The sequence below is a fragment of the Sardina pilchardus genome, chromosome 2 (assembly GCF_963854185.1).
Source record: "Sardina pilchardus chromosome 2, fSarPil1.1, whole genome shotgun sequence".
NCBI lineage: Eukaryota > Metazoa > Chordata > Actinopteri > Clupeiformes > Clupeidae > Sardina > Sardina pilchardus.
The window spans coordinates 6,481,820-6,504,273 of NC_084995.1; the positions used below are offsets into that span (position 1 = coordinate 6,481,820).

At 41.0% G+C, this 22,454-nt stretch overlaps 3 protein-coding genes and 1 long non-coding RNA gene across 5 annotated transcripts; all 4 read left to right on the forward strand.

Annotated features, from left to right (window-relative positions):
* Positions 1–3,489: 3,489 nt before the first annotated feature.
* Positions 3,490–8,703, forward strand: pigr (polymeric immunoglobulin receptor). The gene is made up of 8 exons (XM_062517361.1): positions 3,490–3,715; positions 4,661–5,008; positions 5,495–5,576; positions 5,716–5,939; positions 6,341–6,458; positions 6,615–6,709; positions 7,464–7,513; positions 7,894–8,703. Exons 1-8 carry the CDS (start codon positions 3,505–3,507, stop codon positions 7,996–7,998), a joined length of 1,233 nt encoding a protein of 410 aa, XP_062373345.1. The 5' UTR covers positions 3,490–3,504; the 3' UTR covers positions 7,999–8,703.
* A 1,368-nt stretch (positions 8,704–10,071) lies between these two features.
* On the forward strand, positions 10,072–11,445 carry LOC134060894 (polymeric immunoglobulin receptor-like). The gene is made up of 3 exons (XM_062517362.1): positions 10,072–10,756; positions 10,851–11,171; positions 11,287–11,445. The coding sequence occupies exons 1-3, from the start codon at positions 10,396–10,398 to the stop codon at positions 11,343–11,345; spliced, it is 741 nt and encodes a 246-aa protein (XP_062373346.1). The 5' UTR covers positions 10,072–10,395; the 3' UTR covers positions 11,346–11,445.
* A 494-nt stretch (positions 11,446–11,939) lies between these two features.
* On the forward strand, positions 11,940–15,067 carry LOC134060910 (uncharacterized). Of its 2 annotated transcripts, XR_009935381.1 has the most exons (6): positions 11,940–12,021; positions 13,817–13,854; positions 13,984–14,085; positions 14,182–14,250; positions 14,357–14,414; positions 14,535–15,067. It is a non-coding gene; the product is annotated as an uncharacterized LOC134060910 (long non-coding RNA). The 2 variants fall into 2 exon arrangements; XR_009935380.1 differs by lacking the exon at positions 11,940–12,021 and having other exon boundaries at positions 13,630–13,854.
* A 1,187-nt stretch (positions 15,068–16,254) lies between these two features.
* Positions 16,255–16,913, forward strand: LOC134060382 (polymeric immunoglobulin receptor-like). The gene is made up of 2 exons (XM_062517074.1): positions 16,255–16,441; positions 16,543–16,913. The coding sequence occupies exons 1-2, from the start codon at positions 16,255–16,257 to the stop codon at positions 16,911–16,913; spliced, it is 558 nt and encodes a 185-aa protein (XP_062373058.1).
* Positions 16,914–22,454: the final 5,541 nt, after the last annotated feature.

Here is a 22,454-nt window from a genome sequence, read left to right on the forward strand (position 1 = left end):
CTTACCTGCTGTACATCTTGCTAACTGGAGCGTTGCAGTTCTTGTACTGTTTGTTGGTTGGCACTTTCCCATTTAACAGCTTTTTGTCCGGGTTTATCTCGTGTGTCGGTGCCTTCATCCTCGGAGGTAAGCTACTCGGGATAGTGACAAGGGTTCAGTGTTGTGTTTAAATCTGTATATAATTTTGGTGGCGGTTTCCGGATAATTTGGCAAGCCACTTGAACGACGGGTTCTGCCAAGTAAGGCTAACGTTACATTTTTAGGTCTGCATGGTTTTATTTCAAGGAGCCCAACATCCCTGGATGGTTGCAAGTCGCACAGTAGTTGATGAATTATCCTAACAGAAACCATAATATTAAGTATGTAAATTGGCATGCTCCTCAATGGAGAAGGGAGGGGGTGTAGCCTGTGTAACCGGCAGTTTACTGAAAGAACTGAAGCGTATCACTATTCACATACGTGTGTCTGTTCTATCTCCAGTTTGCCTCCGTATCCAGATCAATCCACAGAATAAAGGCGACTTCCTGACGGTTTCCCCCGAACGAGCATTCGCTGACTTCCTGTTCGCTCACACAGTCCTACATCTAGTTGTGATGAACTTCATTGGATGAATTGGTTCTGCACGGTTGACCTCAGCTGGTATGTATTGATGTAAATCACAAGACAACACCATGCTAAACCTGGCTAATTGAAAATAGCAATATAATGTAAATAATGTTGGCCTAAAACATACGACGTTGTTGATATTGGTTTTCATTACATTATCCAGAGTTTAAACTTTATTGTAATATACTCATAAATAAGCATTTATAAGCATTGAAATTCATTGTGCTCAAGTGTCCATTCGTCTTCAAGAATAAAATATAAGAAATAATAAATACATTTTAAAAAGGATGCCATAGTGCCATTATATGGGGATTTCCAAGGATGGTTCAGCATAATGACTTGCGGGTAGAAACTATCCTTGTATCTGCTGGTACGGGTCCTTATGCTCTTGTAGGCCTACCATCTTCCAGATAACAGTGAAAAGACAGTGGCTGGGATCACTGGGATCAGAAACTTTCAGAGCGCTTGGCCTTTTCTTCCTTTCATTATAACGGATTATCACCCACCTGCATAGAGTCCTCCAAACATGTTGCACCTTTCCTGATAGAGCTACGCTGGCTCCCTGTCTCTCAACGGATCAACTTTAAAATCCTGTTGATGACATTCAAAGCCCGGTGAAAAAAAATGGTCATATCTGCAACGCTTCCCATATTTATTGTTTTTAAAACATTTAAAAAAAAAAATATATATATATATATATATGAAAGATCTGTTAAGCTTTCATAATATTCCTCTATGTTTTATACATCAACATGGGGATTAGGATGTCTTTTAAGGGCCTCTTTACATTTCAAGACAAATGTAACAAAGCCTATTACTTTAGCCTAGAACTGTGCAGAATTGTGTAGAATTGTCATACATTCAAGCATTTAACATGCAACATCACTTTTGTATGTTGAAAGGACTTAATTTCTCCTGCAAAAACCACCACTATCACTATAGTCCAATCTATGCCACTTCATGTCCAACGTAAGATGAATAAACTAAAACTATTGGTCTTTAGATGCAACTCACCTTGACTTTCAGTGAAACGTACAATGCGCATACAATAGTCGCTGACCCTGTGAACATAACCTGCTTACTAGCAGCGTTTCTTTAAAGGAACAGTCAGTGATTGTGTAGGAAGTGTTGTTTGCGTTAATGTTTACATTTAAATCAGTGGATGATTTTGTCCAAAACAACGTACATTATATTTTAACCAAGGACTGAAACGAAACACGCCGGAGAGGTAGATCACCCGTACCTTCTGTATTCCCAGAGAAATTCCAAGGGTTCCGTTTTTGTTTGAAGACAGGTTGTCCCCACTTTGTTTCCATGGACCTTTGGCAGCTCTCAGACACCAGGTTTTTTTTACAGTGTACTCAGGGAATTGCCAGCAAGTGGTTGTGAGGAGATGATTGCTGAATGTGACATAAATGTAATGGGCTTGAAATCGTGTAGGATCACTGACTGCGCCTTTGATAAACCCAGTGTATTCTCCTCTCTCCCTCCTGTCCATTAGACATGTGGTGTGCCATCGTGTTTGTGATTAAACATTACCAATTTGAAATTCAACTGAAATTTGTCTAACAAGCCTATTTTGTCACCATTTGTTGACTGGTGCTGCAATTTGATAATAGCAGGCCATCCTATTACACTTTGTACCATTATTATGATCATATCTGCTCACCATATCTGCTATTGTTTTTAGTAGCCTTCCCTGATGTTCAAGTCTCCTTGGTCTTGAAAAATTGAAAAAAAAATCAATATAACCTTTACGAAGCCAGTTTAATGGTAAACAAACTTGTAGTACAGTAGGCGAGTCATTCACCTAGCAAAGCTACACCGCATAGAGAGTCGCTACTGAAAAAAAATGGAGTTAACGGATTGCTATGATGACTCAACATATGAGCTCTATTGATAGTGATAAGCTTTATACAGTGACTATAGTGACTGGGAGTTTGTTAGTCAGAGTGAATGAACTTGAATGTTTACTAAACTAACAGACTGTATTGGAATGGAAATTTCAGACTGTGCCGTCTCAGGCTAAATCACCCCAGAGATCAGGGTTATAGACTGAGTTTGTTAACCCTCATTTCTGGAATAACCCCAGATGATTTTAGAAGATGCTTAATTTGGTATGTTTGTTGCAGATCAGATGCCTCCACTCTACAGCCTTACCGGAAGATCATCAGAAACATGGGAACATGGCTTGTGACAACAGCATGAAAACATGGAATTGTGGAATTGCAATGGCCAGTGGAACGACCACTCTGATCTTAGCCTGATTGGAAAAAATAACAGCTGATTGAATTTTGCACAACCAACGATGTTGCAGTTTGCATGTTTTTGTTTGTTTTCTTCTTTGTGTTGTGTCTACTTTTTATAACATGTTTCCTATGTGTTGGCACTGAAATAAAGTGAGTCAACTAAAGTCTAGTTGGTCCTGGTTTTCCCTTTTTTACCCTGACTGCCTATTTCAGAACTGCAGCCTGATTTAGGGCCTGCTAATCACTGAGGGTTAATTGGCAGTTGATTTGTGAGTTGATCTTTATTTGTATAGTCTCTTCCGTACAGATATTAATGCAAGGTGCTTCACAGTAACACACACAACAGCATAAAAACAATATAAGACATGGCAACACTAGAGGGACCAGTAATAGACAATGGGAAGACTAAGACAATGGTTCTGGCAAAACAGTAATACATACAATATTGTACATACATGAAAATGGTAAAGCAAATAAGATAAATAGATAATACAAATGATAAATGTCAAAAAAGAAGGGGGAAAAAGCTTGGGGAGGTGTGGCTTCCTGCCATGGCTTGTGCCATCCTCACCTTGTGTGTAAGTTTTCCAAAGACAGGAGTCTCGGGCATTAAACTCCATGCAGAACATCCAAATCGTTCATCAGCATCATGGCACTGAAAGGGTTACAGGCGCCCCCCACATCTGGAGGCCACATCTGGTCACGTGAGTTGGGAGAAATGAAAGCAAATGTGAAGGATGTCCTGGTTCTCAGTGCAGCGGAGGGCCTGAGAAGCCCACTGTGTGGAATGTGTGTCCCGGGGAATGGAAACATGACGCCTCTCGTTCTCTCCTGTCTTTTCGTCCTCTTGCAGCTATCTGGTAAGTGCTTTCAGTAGAAGTAATCAGTAACATGTGTGTGACTATTTGCACACCAACTTTTTGTGAATTTTGTTGGTATTGGGTTTAGTTTTACTGATTGATCGATGGTTGTTGCTGATCTCTGCATCTGAGCGGAGACTGAAAAGAGGAGGTTCTCTCCTTACATCTGGATGAATTGTGTACTGTAGTAGTTGTCACACAATCAATTACAAATCCGTGTTTTTAAACAAATCTCAAAAGGTATAAACATTAGTTTTGTTTGTTTAAACTATGACGTTCTCTCACTGACTAACAGTTATTGTCTAGCTCATTTCCAATCACCTACAAATTGAACACACATGTTTTTGAAATTCCTGTTTTGAGGCCAAGAAAAATGTATGTTCTTGGTATTTGTTGCCTAATTCTTCTGTTGAGCACAAGTCAAAGCAAATAGTGTCAAAGGTCTGTCTGTCTCAATGAACAATGTAAGCCAAGGCCAGTGTTAACAGCTCTCATACTAGAACACATACAGGGCAGAGAAATGAACACAGAAGGTACTGTAGATGTGCAATGTCGATATATTAGAGAGTAAAGCTTGTCTGGACATGGCTCCCTTAACACTCTGTTCTACCTTTGGTGCCTCATATTGAGCAACGTTTGTAAAATTAGATGTGAGGAACAGTTAAAGAGAACTGAAAGTTTTCATTATAAGGGAAATCAAAACAGGAAGTACTAGATGGCACATTTCTGATTTACACTTTTTGGACAAAAAACAGGGACACTTCCCCCTCTTAACCACTTCATCACAGAATCACTCGATTCATGTGTTTCAGTCATAGAGGTTCCCGTTGGTGTAATGGTTTATATACTGTAGAATGTTTCACTTCCCTACTTCCTTCAACCACAATGGTTACCAGTGCCCATGAAAAATGTGAATGATTGACTATGACCTTTGTGTCCTGGCAGGGAGTCTGGCTTTGGTGGTGACCCCTGGTGATATGGCTGTGCTGGAGGGCCGCTCGGTGACCGTACCCTGCCACTATGACCCCCAATACATCCACCACGTCAAGTACTGGTGCCAGGGCAGAATAAAGGACTTCTGCACCACCCTGGCACGCTCTCATCATGACATGGGAGACGCACTGACGGCAGGGAACAGGGTGTCCATTTTTGACGACCCGACCCAGCTGGTGTTCACGGTGACCATGATGGACCTGACGGAAGCGGACTCGGGCTGGTACTGGTGCGGCGTGGAGGTGGATGGGATGTGGCATGCCGACGATGCTGCCTCCCTGCACGTCAGCGTCATACATGGTGAGACTCACTCTCAGGGAGACGGCAAAAGACAGGAGGAGAGCTGATCCGACCTCCAGACAGCAGGTGGCTTTAGAAAGGGCCTGGTCCATGTCCATGCCAAATCTACTAAACACTGTAGAATATAAACAAAGCCACTTGGTTGCATGTGGCAATGTTATGGAGCAGTTGCTGAGTATATATATGTAACCGTCAAACATAACTGGATTGCTGTGATCAATACTTAAACACATACTTCTAAGTCCCATGAAATATCAGGTGAAAGAGGAGAGTAGAAGAGTAGAACCTGGATCGTCAAACAGAATATCATGAGAAAAGCTGTTTAGGCATTGCACATGGTCTTTTGCAGGGTGATACGCAGACTTCACTGTGCAAAATGACTTTGAGTACATTTTCATAGAGCATAATTTTACAATAGACAAAGCCGCTGGACTGTATGTTATTTAAATGTGTTCTATTTAGTGTTTTTCATACTTTGTTGCATAGGTATGTCAGTTTTGAACAGCAGGGTGCATGGAGAGGAAGGAGACAGCATCGATGTTCTCTGCCAATACAGTGTCCGTCACAGGTACAGGCCATATTCAACTGCTCTACGTGAGGAATGATCAGCGATATAAAAATGAGACATGCAATACATATGTAAGACAACAGATCTTTGACAAGTTTTAAGACTAGAGTTTGAGTTGGTCCACGTGTGTCTGTTTTAGGGAGAGTGAGAAAAAGTGGTGCAGGAGTGGGGACTGGAACTCTTGCGTAAAGACAGACTCCAATGGAACCTTCCGGAATGAGGCCGTGGAGATCCAAGATGACCAATGGGAAAGCTTCACTGTGACCCTGAGGAACGCACAGCGGAGGGACACTGGCTGGTACTGGTGTGGCTCCGGGCAGCAGCAAGTTGCTGTCCATGTGAATGTCACTCCACGTGCCACAAGTGTGTAACACAGACACAGACACACACACACACACACACACACACACACACACACTATGGTACAAGATGCTGTTTCACACAGACACACTGTCCATAGTGACAGAATCAACCACGCCGATCATTGAGGTGCTAGGTCTCTTATCCCAGCTGCAACATGTACAACAAAGACACCACACACACATTGAGTCTTTACCTTCAGCCACACTTCAAACGGACAGAGATGCCTACAGTGATCACTGAGGAGAAGTCTCAGGTGCACCATTCCTAAGACACACACACACACACACACACACACACACACACACACACACACACACACACACACACACACACACACACACACACACATACTCACAGATCAACTGTTTGGTATAAGGCTTACACACTGTATTTTCCCATAGCTACTCCATCTGTGGTGACAGACCCCACTACCCTGGTCACTGAGGTCATGAAGAGCTCCGATCCTACCATGCGTACTGAAGCAGCTGCACCACCTGCCAGAGGACTTGTCCAGCAACAGTAAAACAAATCTTTCATTTATCCCTCTTTATTCACCTCCTGTCTTGGTCTCATGAGTATTGTCCATGTGGTGAGAACAAGTGATTACTGGCGTTCTGAACGGAGATATTCATAGAGCTGTGATGGATCTGCAGTGAAGCTCTGACTCTCTTTCAGACACAACGCTTGGATGCCTCCACTGGTCATCGGTCTGGGCCTCCTGCTGTTGCTGCTGGGGATTCTGGCCACACAGAAACTATGGAGACATTACAGTGAGCATCACTCTCTTCCTGATTTCTGTTAGAGAAGGAAATAGATGTGTATCTGATGTCAACTGCTTTAGTGGAGTCATGCAGTTACATCTTGGCCTGCACTATGCACGGTTTGAGAAAAAACATTGTTAAAGCTGCAGTTGCCAAGAAACTGAAACAGACAGTATGCTCCAACAGAACAACTTAAGTCAGCTGGTTTTAGAAAAACACCTGCACTTCTACCTCTACCTAGAGCCTGTTATTTGTTTTGCAGAAATCCACTGCTCCCGGTTCTTCTGGTCCAATAAGCACAGGGCTGTATGATCATAAGCAGATCTGACTTTCAATCACAGTTTGTGCACAGTCAACAAGCACAAGCTTGATGGGAGGGTGCTCGGTGGTAGTCGGGGAGGGGCAAGAGAGTTGTTTACATTCAAAATGTTGGCGAAGTCCCCTCAATCTGACAGACTTGCCAACTGCAGCTTTAACATGCTAACTGGCATCTTTGACATTATGGTTTGGCATAGTGCCATGAAAGTATTTTTTTTTTTTTTAAATATCTCGGTTGGTCCGTCCTGGACCACATAGTTAGAGTACAGCTAGTTTGAAGGACAAGTATCCCTCACATGACCATAAACCATCAAAGTGGGTTTGATGATGATGCTAAAACTATTTCCCTATCAAATCACACCTACAAAAGAGGTGCTGTCCTGCGTAGGCCTATTGCATTAATGTGTAATGCCGTTGATGTTCTCCTCTCTCCTTGTGTTATCAGAGAGGAGCCGAGCCGCCAGAGAGCAAGAGGAGATGGAGTCCAGCCTCACGGTCAGTAGCGTGGCATGATCTGGTGCCATGCGTGATCAGTAGGGTGTCATGATCTGGTGCCTTGCGTGATCAGTAGTGTGTCATGATCTGATGCCATGCGTGATCAGTAGGGTGGCATGATCTGGTGCCATGCGTGATCAGTAGGGTGGCATGATCTGATGCCATGCGTGATCAGTAGCGTGTCATGATCTGGTGCCTTGCGTGATCAGTAGCGTGTCATGATCTGGTGCCTTGCGTGATCAGTAGCGTGTCATGATCTGGTGCCTTGCGTGATCAGTAGCGTGTCATGATCTGATGCCATGCGTGATCAGTAGTGTGGCATGATCTGGTGCCACGTGTGTCGAGGTGCTCATTTTCTGTGATTCTTCCGTTCCCCACAGGTCTGCCCAGTGAGAGAGGCAGACTGGAAGAACACCGCCATCGTTTTCCTGAACACCTCCACACAGCAGCTTCAGGTGCTGGGGAAGGACAAATACAACTTCTGAGTTTTATCAGTAGTCCAGATTAGATGTTGGACACCCCTGCTGGGTGAAATCCATATGCTGTACAGGAAAAACATTGTAATAGCACTAATGATTAGTATACCCTCAGTAGGTTTGCAAACTCACATGGCTGACTTTATTGAGGAGGTGAAATGAACTAACGCTGCTCTGCATAACTTGGATACTATTTAGTCTTGGTGCCTTCATTATGGTCCAGACTTAACTCAGATAGTGGACTGGCTTTTAGTGCCTTTTAGAATCTAGAGCCTTTTAGAATCTGTTTATATAAATGTCTCATATGCTACTTTGCTAATCTCTTCTCTTGAATATAGTAATTTAGGAGCTGGTAAACAAACACTTTTTCAGCATTCATTAACAATGAACATAAATAATACTAAACACCACTGTGTTCTGTGTAAAATGATCAATGATGTATCATTTTCACATGATAACTAGTCACAACATACAACATGGCAGTGCGCAGAAAGCCTGGTCCTGCACTACAGTATGTCATGTTTAGATCATGTGTATCAAGACCTTTTTCATCCGTTTGAGATGAGTTGGGTTGCCTCTTAGTGCTCAGTGGTAACCAGTACGTTGAATATTGAGTAAATGCAATGTATATTGAACACTGACGAATACTGAACTCGTACATTGTGTTACTTTAACCAATCCATCTCTGTTGGTCCAATAAAGTATAAAACCGAAGGACATGGAAAATGTTTATTTTTTTTATATTTAAAGAAAAGATTAAATGCTTTCACAACATTTTGAATATGTTCATCTCACATTGTTTTGGGGCTATGGCCTTTGTTGCACTGTATTACTGTAATTGGATACAGTATTTTTCAAATATTGAAGTTATACTGTATAGAATAGAATAGACTCATCCAGTTCAAATGTGCCATAGCTTCATCTAGGCTGCAGGTGTTGTGGTTTGAATACTGTCTACATGAACCATGGGTCATTCCACCTCAATTCAACAAATGCCTTCTGCTTGACCATCTCAGATTTCCTTCAAAATTTTACCACCTAAAGAGTAACCATTTCAACTGACTTAGCCAAAATATTAGATTGGTATACCTATTACATCCAGAGAAAAACATTTTTGAACATGGTACCCCCCTTCTGATTTTTGGCACATTGGCGCCCTCATTTAAATCTGCAGCAAAGTTCAGATGTCATTATCTGAAAAGGTTTTCAAGCCAAAGACTTCACATTTTCTTTTTTTTTTAAAGATTTTTTTTTTGGGGCTTTTTATGCCTTTACTTGGACAGGACAGTAGAGAGAATGACAGGAAGTGAGTGGGAGAGAGAGTCGGGGTGGGATTTGGAAAGGACCACGGGGCGGGAATCGAACCCGGGTCGCCAGCGTACGGTGCAGGTGCCCCAGCCAGTTACGCCACTGCTGGGGCCTGACTTCACATTTTCTGTGAATAATGATTGCTACCTAAAGATGCCACATATTCATTCGTAAGCCGTACTCACAAATACAAATTTAAAATATAGAGCAGTGAAAAAGTTGCATATCAGTTTTTAATATTGTAATATATCTCTATTCAATGCCATTAGATGGAATAGCAAAATGATGTATTACTATTAGTCATATGGGTCAGTCAAGCTTTAGATTTTGCTCTGAACTGAAGTGGAGGTGGCCCGGGCCCCGTGGCAAAAGTTCTTTCTGGGGTGAAAAGCCGGGGGCTCCAAGCATATCAAGTTTCATGTGTACAGGTGCACTAAGGCTCCGGGTATTGATCCCTGAAAATATATCCAAAGAAAAGAAAAGATAAGATAACAAAGCCTGTATCAATAACCAGGCAGTGCTGCTACAGCATGCTGGGACTATTTATTATAGGGTGGTTTATTTGTTATAAAACGTGTCTGTGAAACTCAAGCAGTAATCAGTTGAAGTTTGAATTACAATGCTGTCAAGATCTTGCCTGCACTGAGTGACTTTGGGCCACCCCGGTGGCCATTTTGTATGTCATCCAGTGTTTGTTGGCTTTTGCTGTTCCCCATACTGTATGCTCTGTGATGGTGTGTGTTGGTCCCTGTTGGTCATCTGTCTTTGTCTCCGCCCATCTCATAACATGTTTTCAGAGTTGTGCAAAAAATGATCCCTCTGTAGTAGAGAGTACATTTAAGCATTTAAGGAGCTGAGTTGACAAGACCACGGCTGAAAACGAACATGAGCATGTGATGTGGTTGTTTTGCAAAGACACAGGAAGTAAAACAAATGGGCTGTTCTGCCCAACCAAGCAAACATGATGGACTCTCTGAAGGTGATGTTGTTGTTGATGCTTTTCCATTTAGGTAAGTTAGTCATCATTTATTAGTGTGTTTAGGATGATAAAATCAAAGTTATGACCAACTGAGTTTGTACACATTAAACATTTTACAAATGCATTTTACAATATTGTCATCAGACACGGAATGCTACGAAGGCCTAAAGACTGTTGCAAAATTAACAGTTAAACCAGGGGAGTCTATCACAATCCCATGTATGTATCACCTTACATTCAAATATTACAAGAAATACTGGTGTTACAGATCTACCCTTTACTACTGTAACATCATGGGAACTGCTAATAGCACCAAAGGCAAAGTGACAGTGACCGATTACCCTGAAAATAATTTCTTTACTGTGACTATGAGAAACCTGCAGCCATCCACAGACTACACACATTTCTGGTGTGCCATGTCACTGACTGAATCATCACTTTATGATGACATGAGGGAGCTTTCAATCAACTATCAGTCTGGTAAGACATACTGCCACTGTGAGGTTACCTAAGTATTTTTTATGTAAAGCTTTACAGGTTGATTCCTATTTTCATTTTGACTCACATTTTTCAGATCCTGATCTGTCTGTACAGAGAAGTGAAGTGTCTGGCGAGGCAGGAGGAAATGTGAGTGTCCTGTGTCGCTATAGTCCCCGATACAGAGGAGAGAAGAAGAGATGGTGCCGTTTGAGAGATCAGAAGTGTTCTGCAGTGGGGGGGTTCAGGTCACCTGCTGACCCAAACAAGGGATGGGACCCCCAGATGAGGGATGATGGGTTTGGAACTCTGAGTGTTGAGATGGTGGGGGTGAAGCAGACAGACTCAGGCTGGTACTGGTGTGAGGTGGGAGATCTGCAGAGACCCGTTTACCTCAGCGTCACACATGAAGCTGCAAGTATGTTTACATCTACAGTTGTATATTCATGAACAATGAATACACTAGTTTAACAGTAAACAGAGTTATTTAAACTGTTCCTCTTGCTTGTACCTTTTCTCTTTGTCTATCATAGTTTCCGTTCCAACCACGTCTAACCGTAACAGCCATGGTTATACCAATGATGTGAAGTAAGTAAACCGAAAATTATCCTTGATATATGATTTCACTTGTCATTGTTGTGACTTTTCAATACATGACTGATTGCCACAGGTCTTCTGAAACAACAAAGGCAATCACAGTAAGGAGTAATCACAGTAAGATTCTTTGGATTTAAGATAAGTAAGATTCTGTGGATTTAAATGTTAAGTGTCATTTCTGATGATATGTAAAGAGATTGAACTTAGTGTAAAAGTACAAATGAAAATTTGAAAATTACTTTCAGCTTGGGTCACTAACGCAACTGCAGACAGCAATGAGTCGTTCTCAGTGTGAGTGTGAATAATTTCAATTAAATCACTTCTAAAACACTACCATGACAAATTGTAGAATTGTAAACAATGTATTCAGTAGGCTACATCTTGTAGGATTCAGAACTATTAAATCGTAACGTTCAAATGTTTCTCATGTGAATATTAAGGAATGCAGATAGGTTTTGATTTTTTGAAAGATATATATATATATATATATATATTGTGTGTGTGTGTGTGTGTATGTGTGTGTGTGTGTGTGTGTGTGTGTGTGTGTGTGTGTGTGTGAAGATTTTAAACATGTCTATTTTGTGTTAGGCATGTGGCCTTACCTGTTCTAATGAGGATTGCTGGGTTAGTGCTGGTTGCTGTGGTTGGCTGGGTATTCTATAAAGCTTGTGGTAAGTTATTTTTCTCCTCTCTAAATTGGATGGTTTCAGTCTGAGTTTGCTATTGTTGGCTGTAGGCTGTTGTGAAACACTCTGCAAACACGGAGTCACTGGGATCATCACTTGAGACAAAAACTCAACTAAAAGACGCACATTCCTCAGACTACGAACACTGTTTTGAACACACTACTGTTTTCACACATGACTCAACCTTTAAAGCAAAACTCAATGTATTAAATACTGTTTTCACTATCTTATTTAGAAAGCACTGACCTTCAGTATATCATTAACTCAAGTTAGCACAACTCAAACCAAATTAGCACACAATTCTCCTGTTGGAAACACTAAAGGTTCAGAACTTCAATGTGGACAGGTAAAAGGACCAAGTGTCTCTTGAGTGTGCCTTTTTGAGGGATTTTGTATCATGTCTGTTTTTTTCAACTAGATTTGAAGCATGAAACAAATGCAGTATTTCAGCAAGGACTTCACACCAAAGATTCTTAAACTGTTCACACTTCAGAAACCATAGCAATAGAATGACCACCAACCACATGCCCACTTCCCTCTTCTGCAAGCATCATGGCTGCCTCGCGTATTTTGTGGTCGTTTGGTGCGTCGGTCGTGCACATCGTCGCAAGCGAACATGACGCGTCCGCGAGATGCAATACTGACAAGAATGCTGCAGCGAGTCTGTACACAGGACACAGCAGGTCGCACACGGGCGCATACAGTACATGCTTGGTCTAACAGCAAGTATAACTCTGCACTTATGTATACCATCAAGTAAAGTGTAACCAAATGTAGCTTGTGTATAGATTTTTAACAAGTGCTATGTGTATGCAGCTGTGAGAACATTCACACCAAACACTTCACTCTAGTCTAGGGTTGTGTGTGTGGCAAATAAGGATCTAATCACAAATATCTTCAGGATTCTTCTTGCATGCTGCTGAAGGACAGTGATAATGTTGCTCTGAGTTTCATTCCTTGCTAGAATATTTGTTTCATGCTTCAGGCCATACTCATGCTTCCTTGTGTTTTTCGTCAAACTCTTGTTCGATTCTTGCCAAGCTTATGAGGACTCAACTTATTTCAAAGCATTTTTTATATCTTCTAGTCTGGATGTAGTGAATGTTCATCCTACTTATTTGGCCTTTGATTTGTTGTTTTTTATTGTTTACTTTGGACTGGGTTTCCTGGATACAACTCTATCCCTGCAGATCTTTTCATTTTGGATGTGTTTTGGTCCCCTGCCATTTTTCTGCCTGATTTAAAGAGTCCCTATGCAACTTTTTCATAGTCATAAAATCGCTTAGAAATCGTTGTTTTGCTTGACTGACCAGTTTTATCGAAAACAGTAATATTTCCTCCCGCCCCCAGGGTCCCTATCCGCTATTGCAACCTTGCAGTTTGTTCAGGAGACGATCGTTCCCTGTTTACATCTGGAAGGCTGAGACGCATAAAGAACAAGAAGAACCATGCTTGCAATCTATATATTTATATACAGCCTATATATGTATAGATATACACGCTAAAGCTGTCGGGGAAGCTCTGCAGAGAAATATGCAAGCATAAAACGAGCGAAAATGAAAAAACGAAACCGAAACTTAAGATGAAATCGCCAATCCTGCATAGTTTCTCTTTAAGGGCTCCCCGACGGTTTCCTCGACCTTGTCTTCTCTCGGGTCCTTAATCCGCATTTCTGGCCTGAAGGCCTGACATTGCACTGTGCACGTTTCCCACATTTGCAATGAGCATCATGTAGTCGGCAACTGTTTATATGATAACAGCTTTTTCCCCTCTCAAGCAGGGAGGAATAGGCTACCTAGAGAGAAAAACAACCTGACAGTAAGTTGAAATAGAACTTAACTTTATGTATGACCTTTTCCTGAACTATCAACAACGAAAATGTTACATGCCCCTCTCTCTCTCTCTCTCTCTCTCTCTCTCTCTCTCTCTCTCTCTCTTTCTACTTAGCATGCACCTGTAACCCTTGGAACAAACTCTCAGCCTGAGGATAGCCTGACATATAGCGCTGTGGCCTTAAAGGGAGGAAGCAACAACCACAGACAAGCCCAGGTCTATCATATTCCAGACAAACTGACGCCATGTTCATGGGATATTGTTTTTTGTGTGATATTAATACCTCATATTGTTTCTTATTCATATCTGCAGGCTTCCACAGCATCTCTATCCACTGACTGCCCTAGTGTGACATACTGCCACATGCCCAGCCCTACAGAGGTGAGACCACGATGCTGGCAGCTTAATCATGTCAGTAGTATTGTTGCACCTGTTTTATCTGCAGAGATCATCCATGTTAAAGCTAAGTTCTAACTCTTAACCCCAGCCTCTGGACACTGCTGGTGCTGCTGATGTGGTCTACCGTGCTGCAAGAGTGCAATGAGGTTAGTGACTCATTTAGGACAAAAAGGAAGCTCAAGATGTATGTTGTTGCTATTGTATGTGTTGCCTGCTTTACTGTACAGTGACTGTAGGCTATGCCTAACATTGTGTTCCTCTTTCAGGGGTGTTATTACCAAAACTGCTCAGCAGAGGGCAATCAGCTCTCAAGTCCAAGATGTTGGAGGCCATAAAAAACACAAAAGACGCCACAGATTTACTGTTAAACTTTGGCTTGGACTTCACAGTAAAGCATTCTTGTTACATTGTACCCCAATAAACAATGTACAATATGTAAATGTAAGGCATAAATAATATTTCATGATAGGATAATAGCACCGTTTTGTTGTTGCTGTTCAGGGGATTGTTTGGGAATTCCTATGTGATGCATACTGTAAATCCAGAGTATATAGTGCTTAAAACATTTGTGTTGCCAATGTTCCATGTCATATTACGACGGAACAAATAATTTTATAGTTGTTCTACTGAAAGTGACAAACTCTCAAGCAGCTTGAAAGTCATTTTGGTGGTAAACTAACTGATAGGGACAATGTTGTGTTTCCAAGTAAAACATTGCTTTGGATATGTTTAATACATTAAATATTGATGACTGGTAAACTTGTCCCTAGTATGTTGTTTGCAAGAGAAATAAAATGTAATTGACATCAAATGTTTCTCCTTTCCTATTTGCTTGAGTGTGAGGAGTGGACCATCGAAGTATAAGCTCGGAGTCAGTCTCTCTAATGCATTTGCATACTTTATATTGCCCTGTTTTTTGCACTAGATTAACGCCTCCATGCACAGTGTGTGCACTAGATTCACTAGATTATTCAGAGATAACAGTGGTGGTCTGTGGGGTTTAGAGGCTCTGAAAAAAGAATCTGAAAAAAATCTGACAGCACAGGTCTGCTTTAAAAGTGTCATACAATTGCAAGAATCGACAGGCTGATGACAGGCTTACCATTTTATAGGTCTCAAGTGATGATTTCATTCACTGATACAGTATTGATGCAGCCACACATATTACAGTTAGCACAGAAATGTAGCTCATATGTATACAGCAGTTTTAGTATTAAAAAACGATTACCCCAATCTTAGTCTCTTTTCACATTTTAGGATTCATTTCAAGATCCTGCTGATGTTTTTTAAATCACTAAATTGTCTGTTTCCCTCCTGCACCCTCGCCCCACTCAGCCCCTAAAAGGGTCTTCTTCACACCTCTCGCTCTCGACCCAGAAATACCTCCTCCATTAATGCTTTTAAATCTGGGCTCAAAACATACCTGTTCTCTCTGGCCTTTTAGGGTCTAACTTGCCATGTTATGTAACATAAAAGTCTTCAAGATACTAAGGATGATCCCTCTGCAGTAGAGGGTGTATTTAAACAGGAGATTGAGTTAACAAGACTTGGTGTTGTGGACAACAATAAAAACACACAAGTATTTGAAGGTTCTACAAGGGAGGACGACCATGTGATGTGGTTGCTTTGCAGAGATACAGGAAGAAAGACAAATGGGTAGTTCAGCCCAAGCAAGCAAACACGATGGACTCTCTGAAATTGCTGTCGCTGTTGATGCTTTTCTCCTCAGGTAAGTGAACCACCCCATCTATCAGTGTGTTTAGGGTGATGCAATTACAGTTATTATGTCCAATTGTACACATTAATAGAAAATGCATTTTTATCCTGCCATCAGCAGAAACTGGATGCTATAAAGGCTTAAAGACTGTATCAAAATTAACAGTTAAACCAGGGGAGTCTGTCACAATCCCATGTATGTATGGCCGTTCATTCAGTTATCACAAGAAGTACTGGTGCTACAGATCTCTGTGGTACCACTGTAACATCATGGCAACTGCCAATAGCACCAAAGGCAAAGTCACAGTGACCGATTACCCTGAAAATCATTTCTTTACTGTGACTATGAGAAACCTGCAGCCATCCACAGACCACACACATTTCTGGTGTGCCATGTCACTGACTGAAACATCACCTTATGATGACATGAGGGAGCTGTCAATCAACTATCAGTCTGGTAAGACATACTGCTACTGTGAGGTTACCTACGTATTTTTTTATGTAAAGCTTTAGGCCTACAGGTTGACTCCTATTTACATTTTGACTCACATTTTTCAGATCCTGATCTGTCTGTACAGAGAAGTGAAGTGTCTGGCGAGGCAGGAGGAAATGTGAGTGTCCTGTGTCGCTATAGTCCCCGATACAGAGGAGAGAAGAAGAGATGGTGCCGTTTGAGAGATCAGAAGTGTTCTGCAGTGGGGGGGTTCAGGTCACCTGCTGACCCAAACAAGGGATGGGACCCCCAGATGAGGCATGATGGGTTTGGAACTCTGAGTGTTGAGATGGTGGGGGTGAAGCAGACAGACTCAGGCTGGTACTGGTGTGAGGTGGGAGATCTGCAGAGACCCATTTACCTCAGCGTCACACATCAAGTTGCAAGTATGTTTACATCTAAGTACAAAATTATTCAGACCCCTGACAAATATTGATTTGTGTAAGCTGTCCCTGTTGCTGGCGCCTTATCTCTTTTTCTATCTTAGTTTCCATTCCAACCACGACTAACCGTAACAGGCATGGTTATACCAATGATATTAGGTAAGTGAACTACGATTTAGGTTTTTAATTATCCTTGATAAATAATTTCAGACTTGGCATTTTTACATCTTTTCAATATACACGACTGATTGCCACAGCTCTCCTGAAACAACAAAGGGAATCACAGTAAGGAGGAATCACAGTAAGACTCTTAATCTTAAAATGACATTTGGGCATTTAAAATATTGAGTGTAATTTCTGTTGACATGTACTGTAAGAAAATTCAGCTTGGTGTTAAAGTTAAAGGCATTTTTTTTTGCAATTTGCAGCTTGGGTCACTAACACAACTGTAGACACCAATGAGGTGGTCTCAGAGTGAGTATGAATGTTATACTAAAGAATTACCACCATGTATTATTGTAAAATTGGAAAACTTCTATTCAGAGAAGTGTGTTATCGTAACCTCGTAACCTTCAAGAACATTTCACTGGGGTTATCAAGCACTGGGCTTTATGATATGTCAGCAACATTACACGACAATCCTCAAGACCTTGATGCAGGCATCCACAAATACCAACAAATAGAGTACCTACATATGTTCTCAATACCTTGATGCAGGCACCCACAAATACCAACAAATACCTACACATTTTTTTCAATAATTCCTCTTTGTTTCTGTGACCATTTATGATCCGATCATCAACATACCCAACCGACACGCAAGCCCTACTACTCCATATTCAGGTTACAACAAGACCCCAAGTAGTCTTTGAGTTGGAGAACACCTCACAAAGACTAAACTAAATTCAGACATAAAATAGAGTGTAAATCAAGCACATATAGATTAAAAAACACATGCACATTCACACACAGACACAGTCGATTGATGTTGATTGTTGAATTAAATGTTGAGTGTGAAAATGAACTTATTTTTTCTGTAAACTAATCAAATGTTGAGGGTGAGAATGAACTTGTCTTTTCTATAAACTAACAGTAGGCTAAATAAAAAAATAGAAATTAACTTTTTGCATAACTTTCTTGTTTTGTCCCAATTTCAATGCAAAACTACATAGAGAAAACCCTGACGTTTTACTACCCTTATTGCACATTGTTGCCCTGAGGCAACGTACTGATACATTACTGGCTTATATTCCTGATAACCTACATCTTATATTATTAACCATATCAAAGAAAAGCACTTTGTGTGAGTGTATGTGTGTATGTATGTATATGTGTGTTTAAATGATGTTAAAAGAATGATGTAGTGTTGTTTTCATACGTTTTTAAGCATGTTTATTTTCTGAAAGGCGTGTGGCCTTTTCTATTGTAATGGGGATTAATGGGTTCCTGTTCCTCCTGGTTGCTGTGGTTGGCTGGGTATTCTGTAAAACTGGTAAGTTACTTTTCTCCTCTCTTAAAGGTATCCTTTCAGTCTTTGATTTGCTATTATTGTGTAGGCCGCTTTTGAAGCTGTTGTAGTCTGTGCAAACACAGAGCCACTACCTGAGATTTAAGATGATGAACTTTAGAAAAATGTCTGATATGACAGAAAACATTGACATTTAGGTCATTGTGATTGTTGTAGTTATTACATATGGTTGTTGTGGTAGCATTTGAAAAGAAGCAGAAATATTATTATCAAAAAAGAGAAAAGAAAAACACATTGTTGAGTAATGCTTAGGCTACTTGTATAGACCCACACAGACTTATCAGATCTGTGGGACTATCCAGACTGTTTGTTTTTGCTTTTTACATTATCATAGGTTTAACAGACATTAGGAGATAGTGAGTCAGGAAAATAAATGTCTAAAATAGTCCAACTCTGACAGTATCAGGACAGTAGGAGTAGTCTTGAAGTAGTAGTCTTGAAATGATATGATATGATGTATGAAACTGCTCCGTAACCCATTCAATCCCAAAGTACAAAGGGCAAAAGTGATGTCAAAGACATGGTATATACTAGTGCAGACAGACAGACGGACAGACAGTCAAACAGACCGACGGACAATCAGACATACGCAACAGACGAGTATACAGACAAACAAGCAAAGTGAAAAAAGAAAGAAAAAGTTGTTGAGTTTTGTGAAGAGTATAAATGGACTCCAGGATTCTTTGAAAGCTGATATACAGTATTGTTATATTTGTGTGCTTGTTCTTTGTGTGCTTGATATAATTTACTATTTGCTTAAACTAAAATGTTCTCAAATGTTTCGGATTCAAGAACCTCCAGTGGGGAGAACATTTTCCAAGGACCCCCTCATTATTGTAACATTTTTGCCATTTGTATTATCTGAAGTTGTGACCAGAGGGGTATTTCACAAAACCTAGATAAGGGATTAAGCCGGGATTTTTTGGTTATCCTGGATGAACTTACCCTTGACTCGGTTTCACAAAAGAGATGCTACATAAGTTGCCATGGGAATTTATTCTCTGAAGCTAGCCTGAGGGGTATTTCACAAAACCTAGATAAGGGATTAAGCCGGGATTTTTTGGTTATCCTGGATGAACTTACCCTCGACTCGGTTTCACAAAAGAGATGCTACATAAGTTGCCATGGGAATTTATTCTCTGAAGCTAGCCTGCTCCCGACCAGGCTAACAGCCAAGATAAGTTAATTCTAATGGTAATTACATTATCTGATTGGTTCAGCTAGCTGTCATTCAAATCAGACCTGCATGCGATTTTTGAAAGAGCTGTATTCCATTTATATACTATTTGCTACTTGCATTTACTCGCAAAACACAACAGAATGTCTGCCCAATACCATTTAGATATCATTTAAATTAGCCTATGGTGGCCTTATAATTAATTACAAAATCGTTGTTTGCATCTTTTTTTGACTGACGTTTGATGAATAGCCTACTGTAGTAGTTGATTGGAAGTGGAGGGGACATATTTCGAAGGTGTTTTCAACTAATTTGTTTTAAAGACAGAATAAAGATATATATAGTCATACTTTGTGCATCTTTGCGGAGGCAAGCGCTTTCTTAATGACGTTGCGTGCCGAGACAAGGAAGCTCTCACACGTGGGTGCATACGTAAATTTGCATTCAGTTGGTCTGCCACACATACTCCCGCTATGTAACATAAATAATCATGATTCCCCATCCCAAAAAGTAAAACATTACCTCGTTGTTGTCTATATCAAAAGCGGTTGTTAATTTTGTGTGCAAGACGCTATTTTTTGCGTCTTTTTTATTTCAACCGTGAGTTATTTGGGGGAGAAACGAGAACGCGCACACATCCCGAATAATTTACACCTGGCTTGACATAGACGCTCCTGTTCATCCTGGATTGGCGTTAGTGAAACGAGTTTAGCAAGGATGACTAGAGGACGCTATGTCAAACCTGGCTTTATCGATTATCTTGGATGTCTTAATTCTGCTTTTGTGAAATACCCCTCGGGTTGACTACCCTTAGCCTGACTCTCGCCAGACCCTTGTAGTTCCGCCATGCTCCACCAGAGCAGACAGCGAACTACAGGATCTGGTGAAAGTCAGGTTAGACTACCCTGTGTTTTATAGCTCAAATTGTCACCTGTGAATCTATCAACTTTGGATTATGCATCGTTTCACAACATTGGCTGCCTCAAACAATTCCCCATGTTCCTCAGCTAGCTGACAAATAAGATAAACTAATCAGCAGTAGGAATGAATGTGTATGAACTGATTAATGTTAAATGTTAATGTTGGTGGGAGCAAATAGATAGTTTCCTTGTTTTATTACTGAAAGGGGTCGCCATCTGTAGATATGCATTTTTTTAAATAATGAAGTACAACTTTATAATTTTGCAGACCCCTGCCTGCCCTATGGGTCTTGTTGCGTTCCAATGGGACATGGGACTTGTCCTACCTGAAGTGTACTAGCTCCTACTTTAAAGCGTTCCAGGTAATTGAAGTGGAATTTAAACAGAAAGCATGGACACACTGGGTAACATAGGTTGACATATAGCGGTCTTCTAACTAAAACATTTTCACCAACTCTTCTGGAGCCGTAAAAGCACTGCTATCGCTATGAAGGGTATAATTTTACCCATATATTTTCATTCTAACAGATAATAATGGCAACATCTCACGCCATAATATGAAAAAAACGAGTTGTGTTAAAATTGCAGTGTCTAAAACAACCCTACACACAGAGGTTTATAGCCTATTTGTAGAAGTTTTACTGTATCTTTCACGACATATGACTCCATGGGCATATCGCCATTATCCTCCGACTTAATTTTGGGGATGTCGGGGTAGGTCGAGCTGCTTACTTACTTACAGTACTTATTTACTAGGTCGAGCTGCCCCGACTTCACTGGTACAGTAGGAGGTTCCACTTGGACAGGCATTCCAGTGTACTCTTCTAAGTTGGAGGTAGGACAAGTCCCACGTCCCATTGCACTGGAACGCAGTAGACCCCAGGGGTCCCGACCTGCCTGGCAGCTCAAGCTGTTGGCTGAAGCAACCTGAGCTTGTTTTTTTCGTGGCCTACCGACAATACTTGTGACCTCAAGAAACAGAAATCTATATGGAAAATTGCCGGAATCCTCCTTTAAGGACTGTCTTTGTTATAAGTCTTGAGGAGTTTTGCATTTTGGATGAAGCATTGAACTCTTGTTTGGGTGACGTTCTGGATAGTAGGCTACTGTGTTGTTGCCTGACAATCTGTTGCCTGACAATCTTCCTTCACCTTGTTTGCTCTTGGGCCTAAATCGACTTCTCTGCTTTTGTCTCTCAAGCAAGGGTGGATAGGGTACCAAGAGAGATAAACAACCTGACAGTTGTAAGTTGTAACAGAACTTTCTTTACTTTAAGGACTTTACTTTAGTAGTGAATGCCAACAGTGAAAGTATTACATGCCTCTCTCTCTCTCTCTCTCTCTCTCTCTCTTCCTACTCAGCCTGCACCTGTGACCCTGGGAACAAACCCTCAGCCTGATGATAGCCTGACATATAGCACTGTGGCCTATAAGAAAGGAAGCAACAACCACAGACAAACCCAGGTAACTCATATTCCAGACAAACTAAAATATGTCGATGCCATGTTGATGGGATATTGTTTTTTGTGTGATATGAATACCTCATATTGTTTGACCACGATCCCAGCAGCTTAATCATGTAGTTATACAGTACTTATACTGTGAGTGAGTGTGAGTTATGTTGTTCAGTAAACACAAAAGTACTTGTTTTATGGAGAGATTGAAGCTGAGTTATAATTTATAACTCCTCACCCCAGCCACTGGACACTGCTGCTGCTGATGAAGTGGTCTACAGCGTTGTAGCAAGAGTGCAATGAGGTTAGTGACCCATTTTTTTTTTTTTTTTAAAGGAAGATACGTCTTGTCTTGTTGCTACTTTGTGTTGCCTGCTTTGCTGTTCAGCTGCTATATGTGCTTCACATCTTGTTCCTCTCTCAGGGGTGTTATTACCAAAACTGCTCAGCAGAGGGCGATCAGCTCTCAAATCCAAGATACTGGGAGCCACAAAAGGCCCACACAGAAGATGGCAA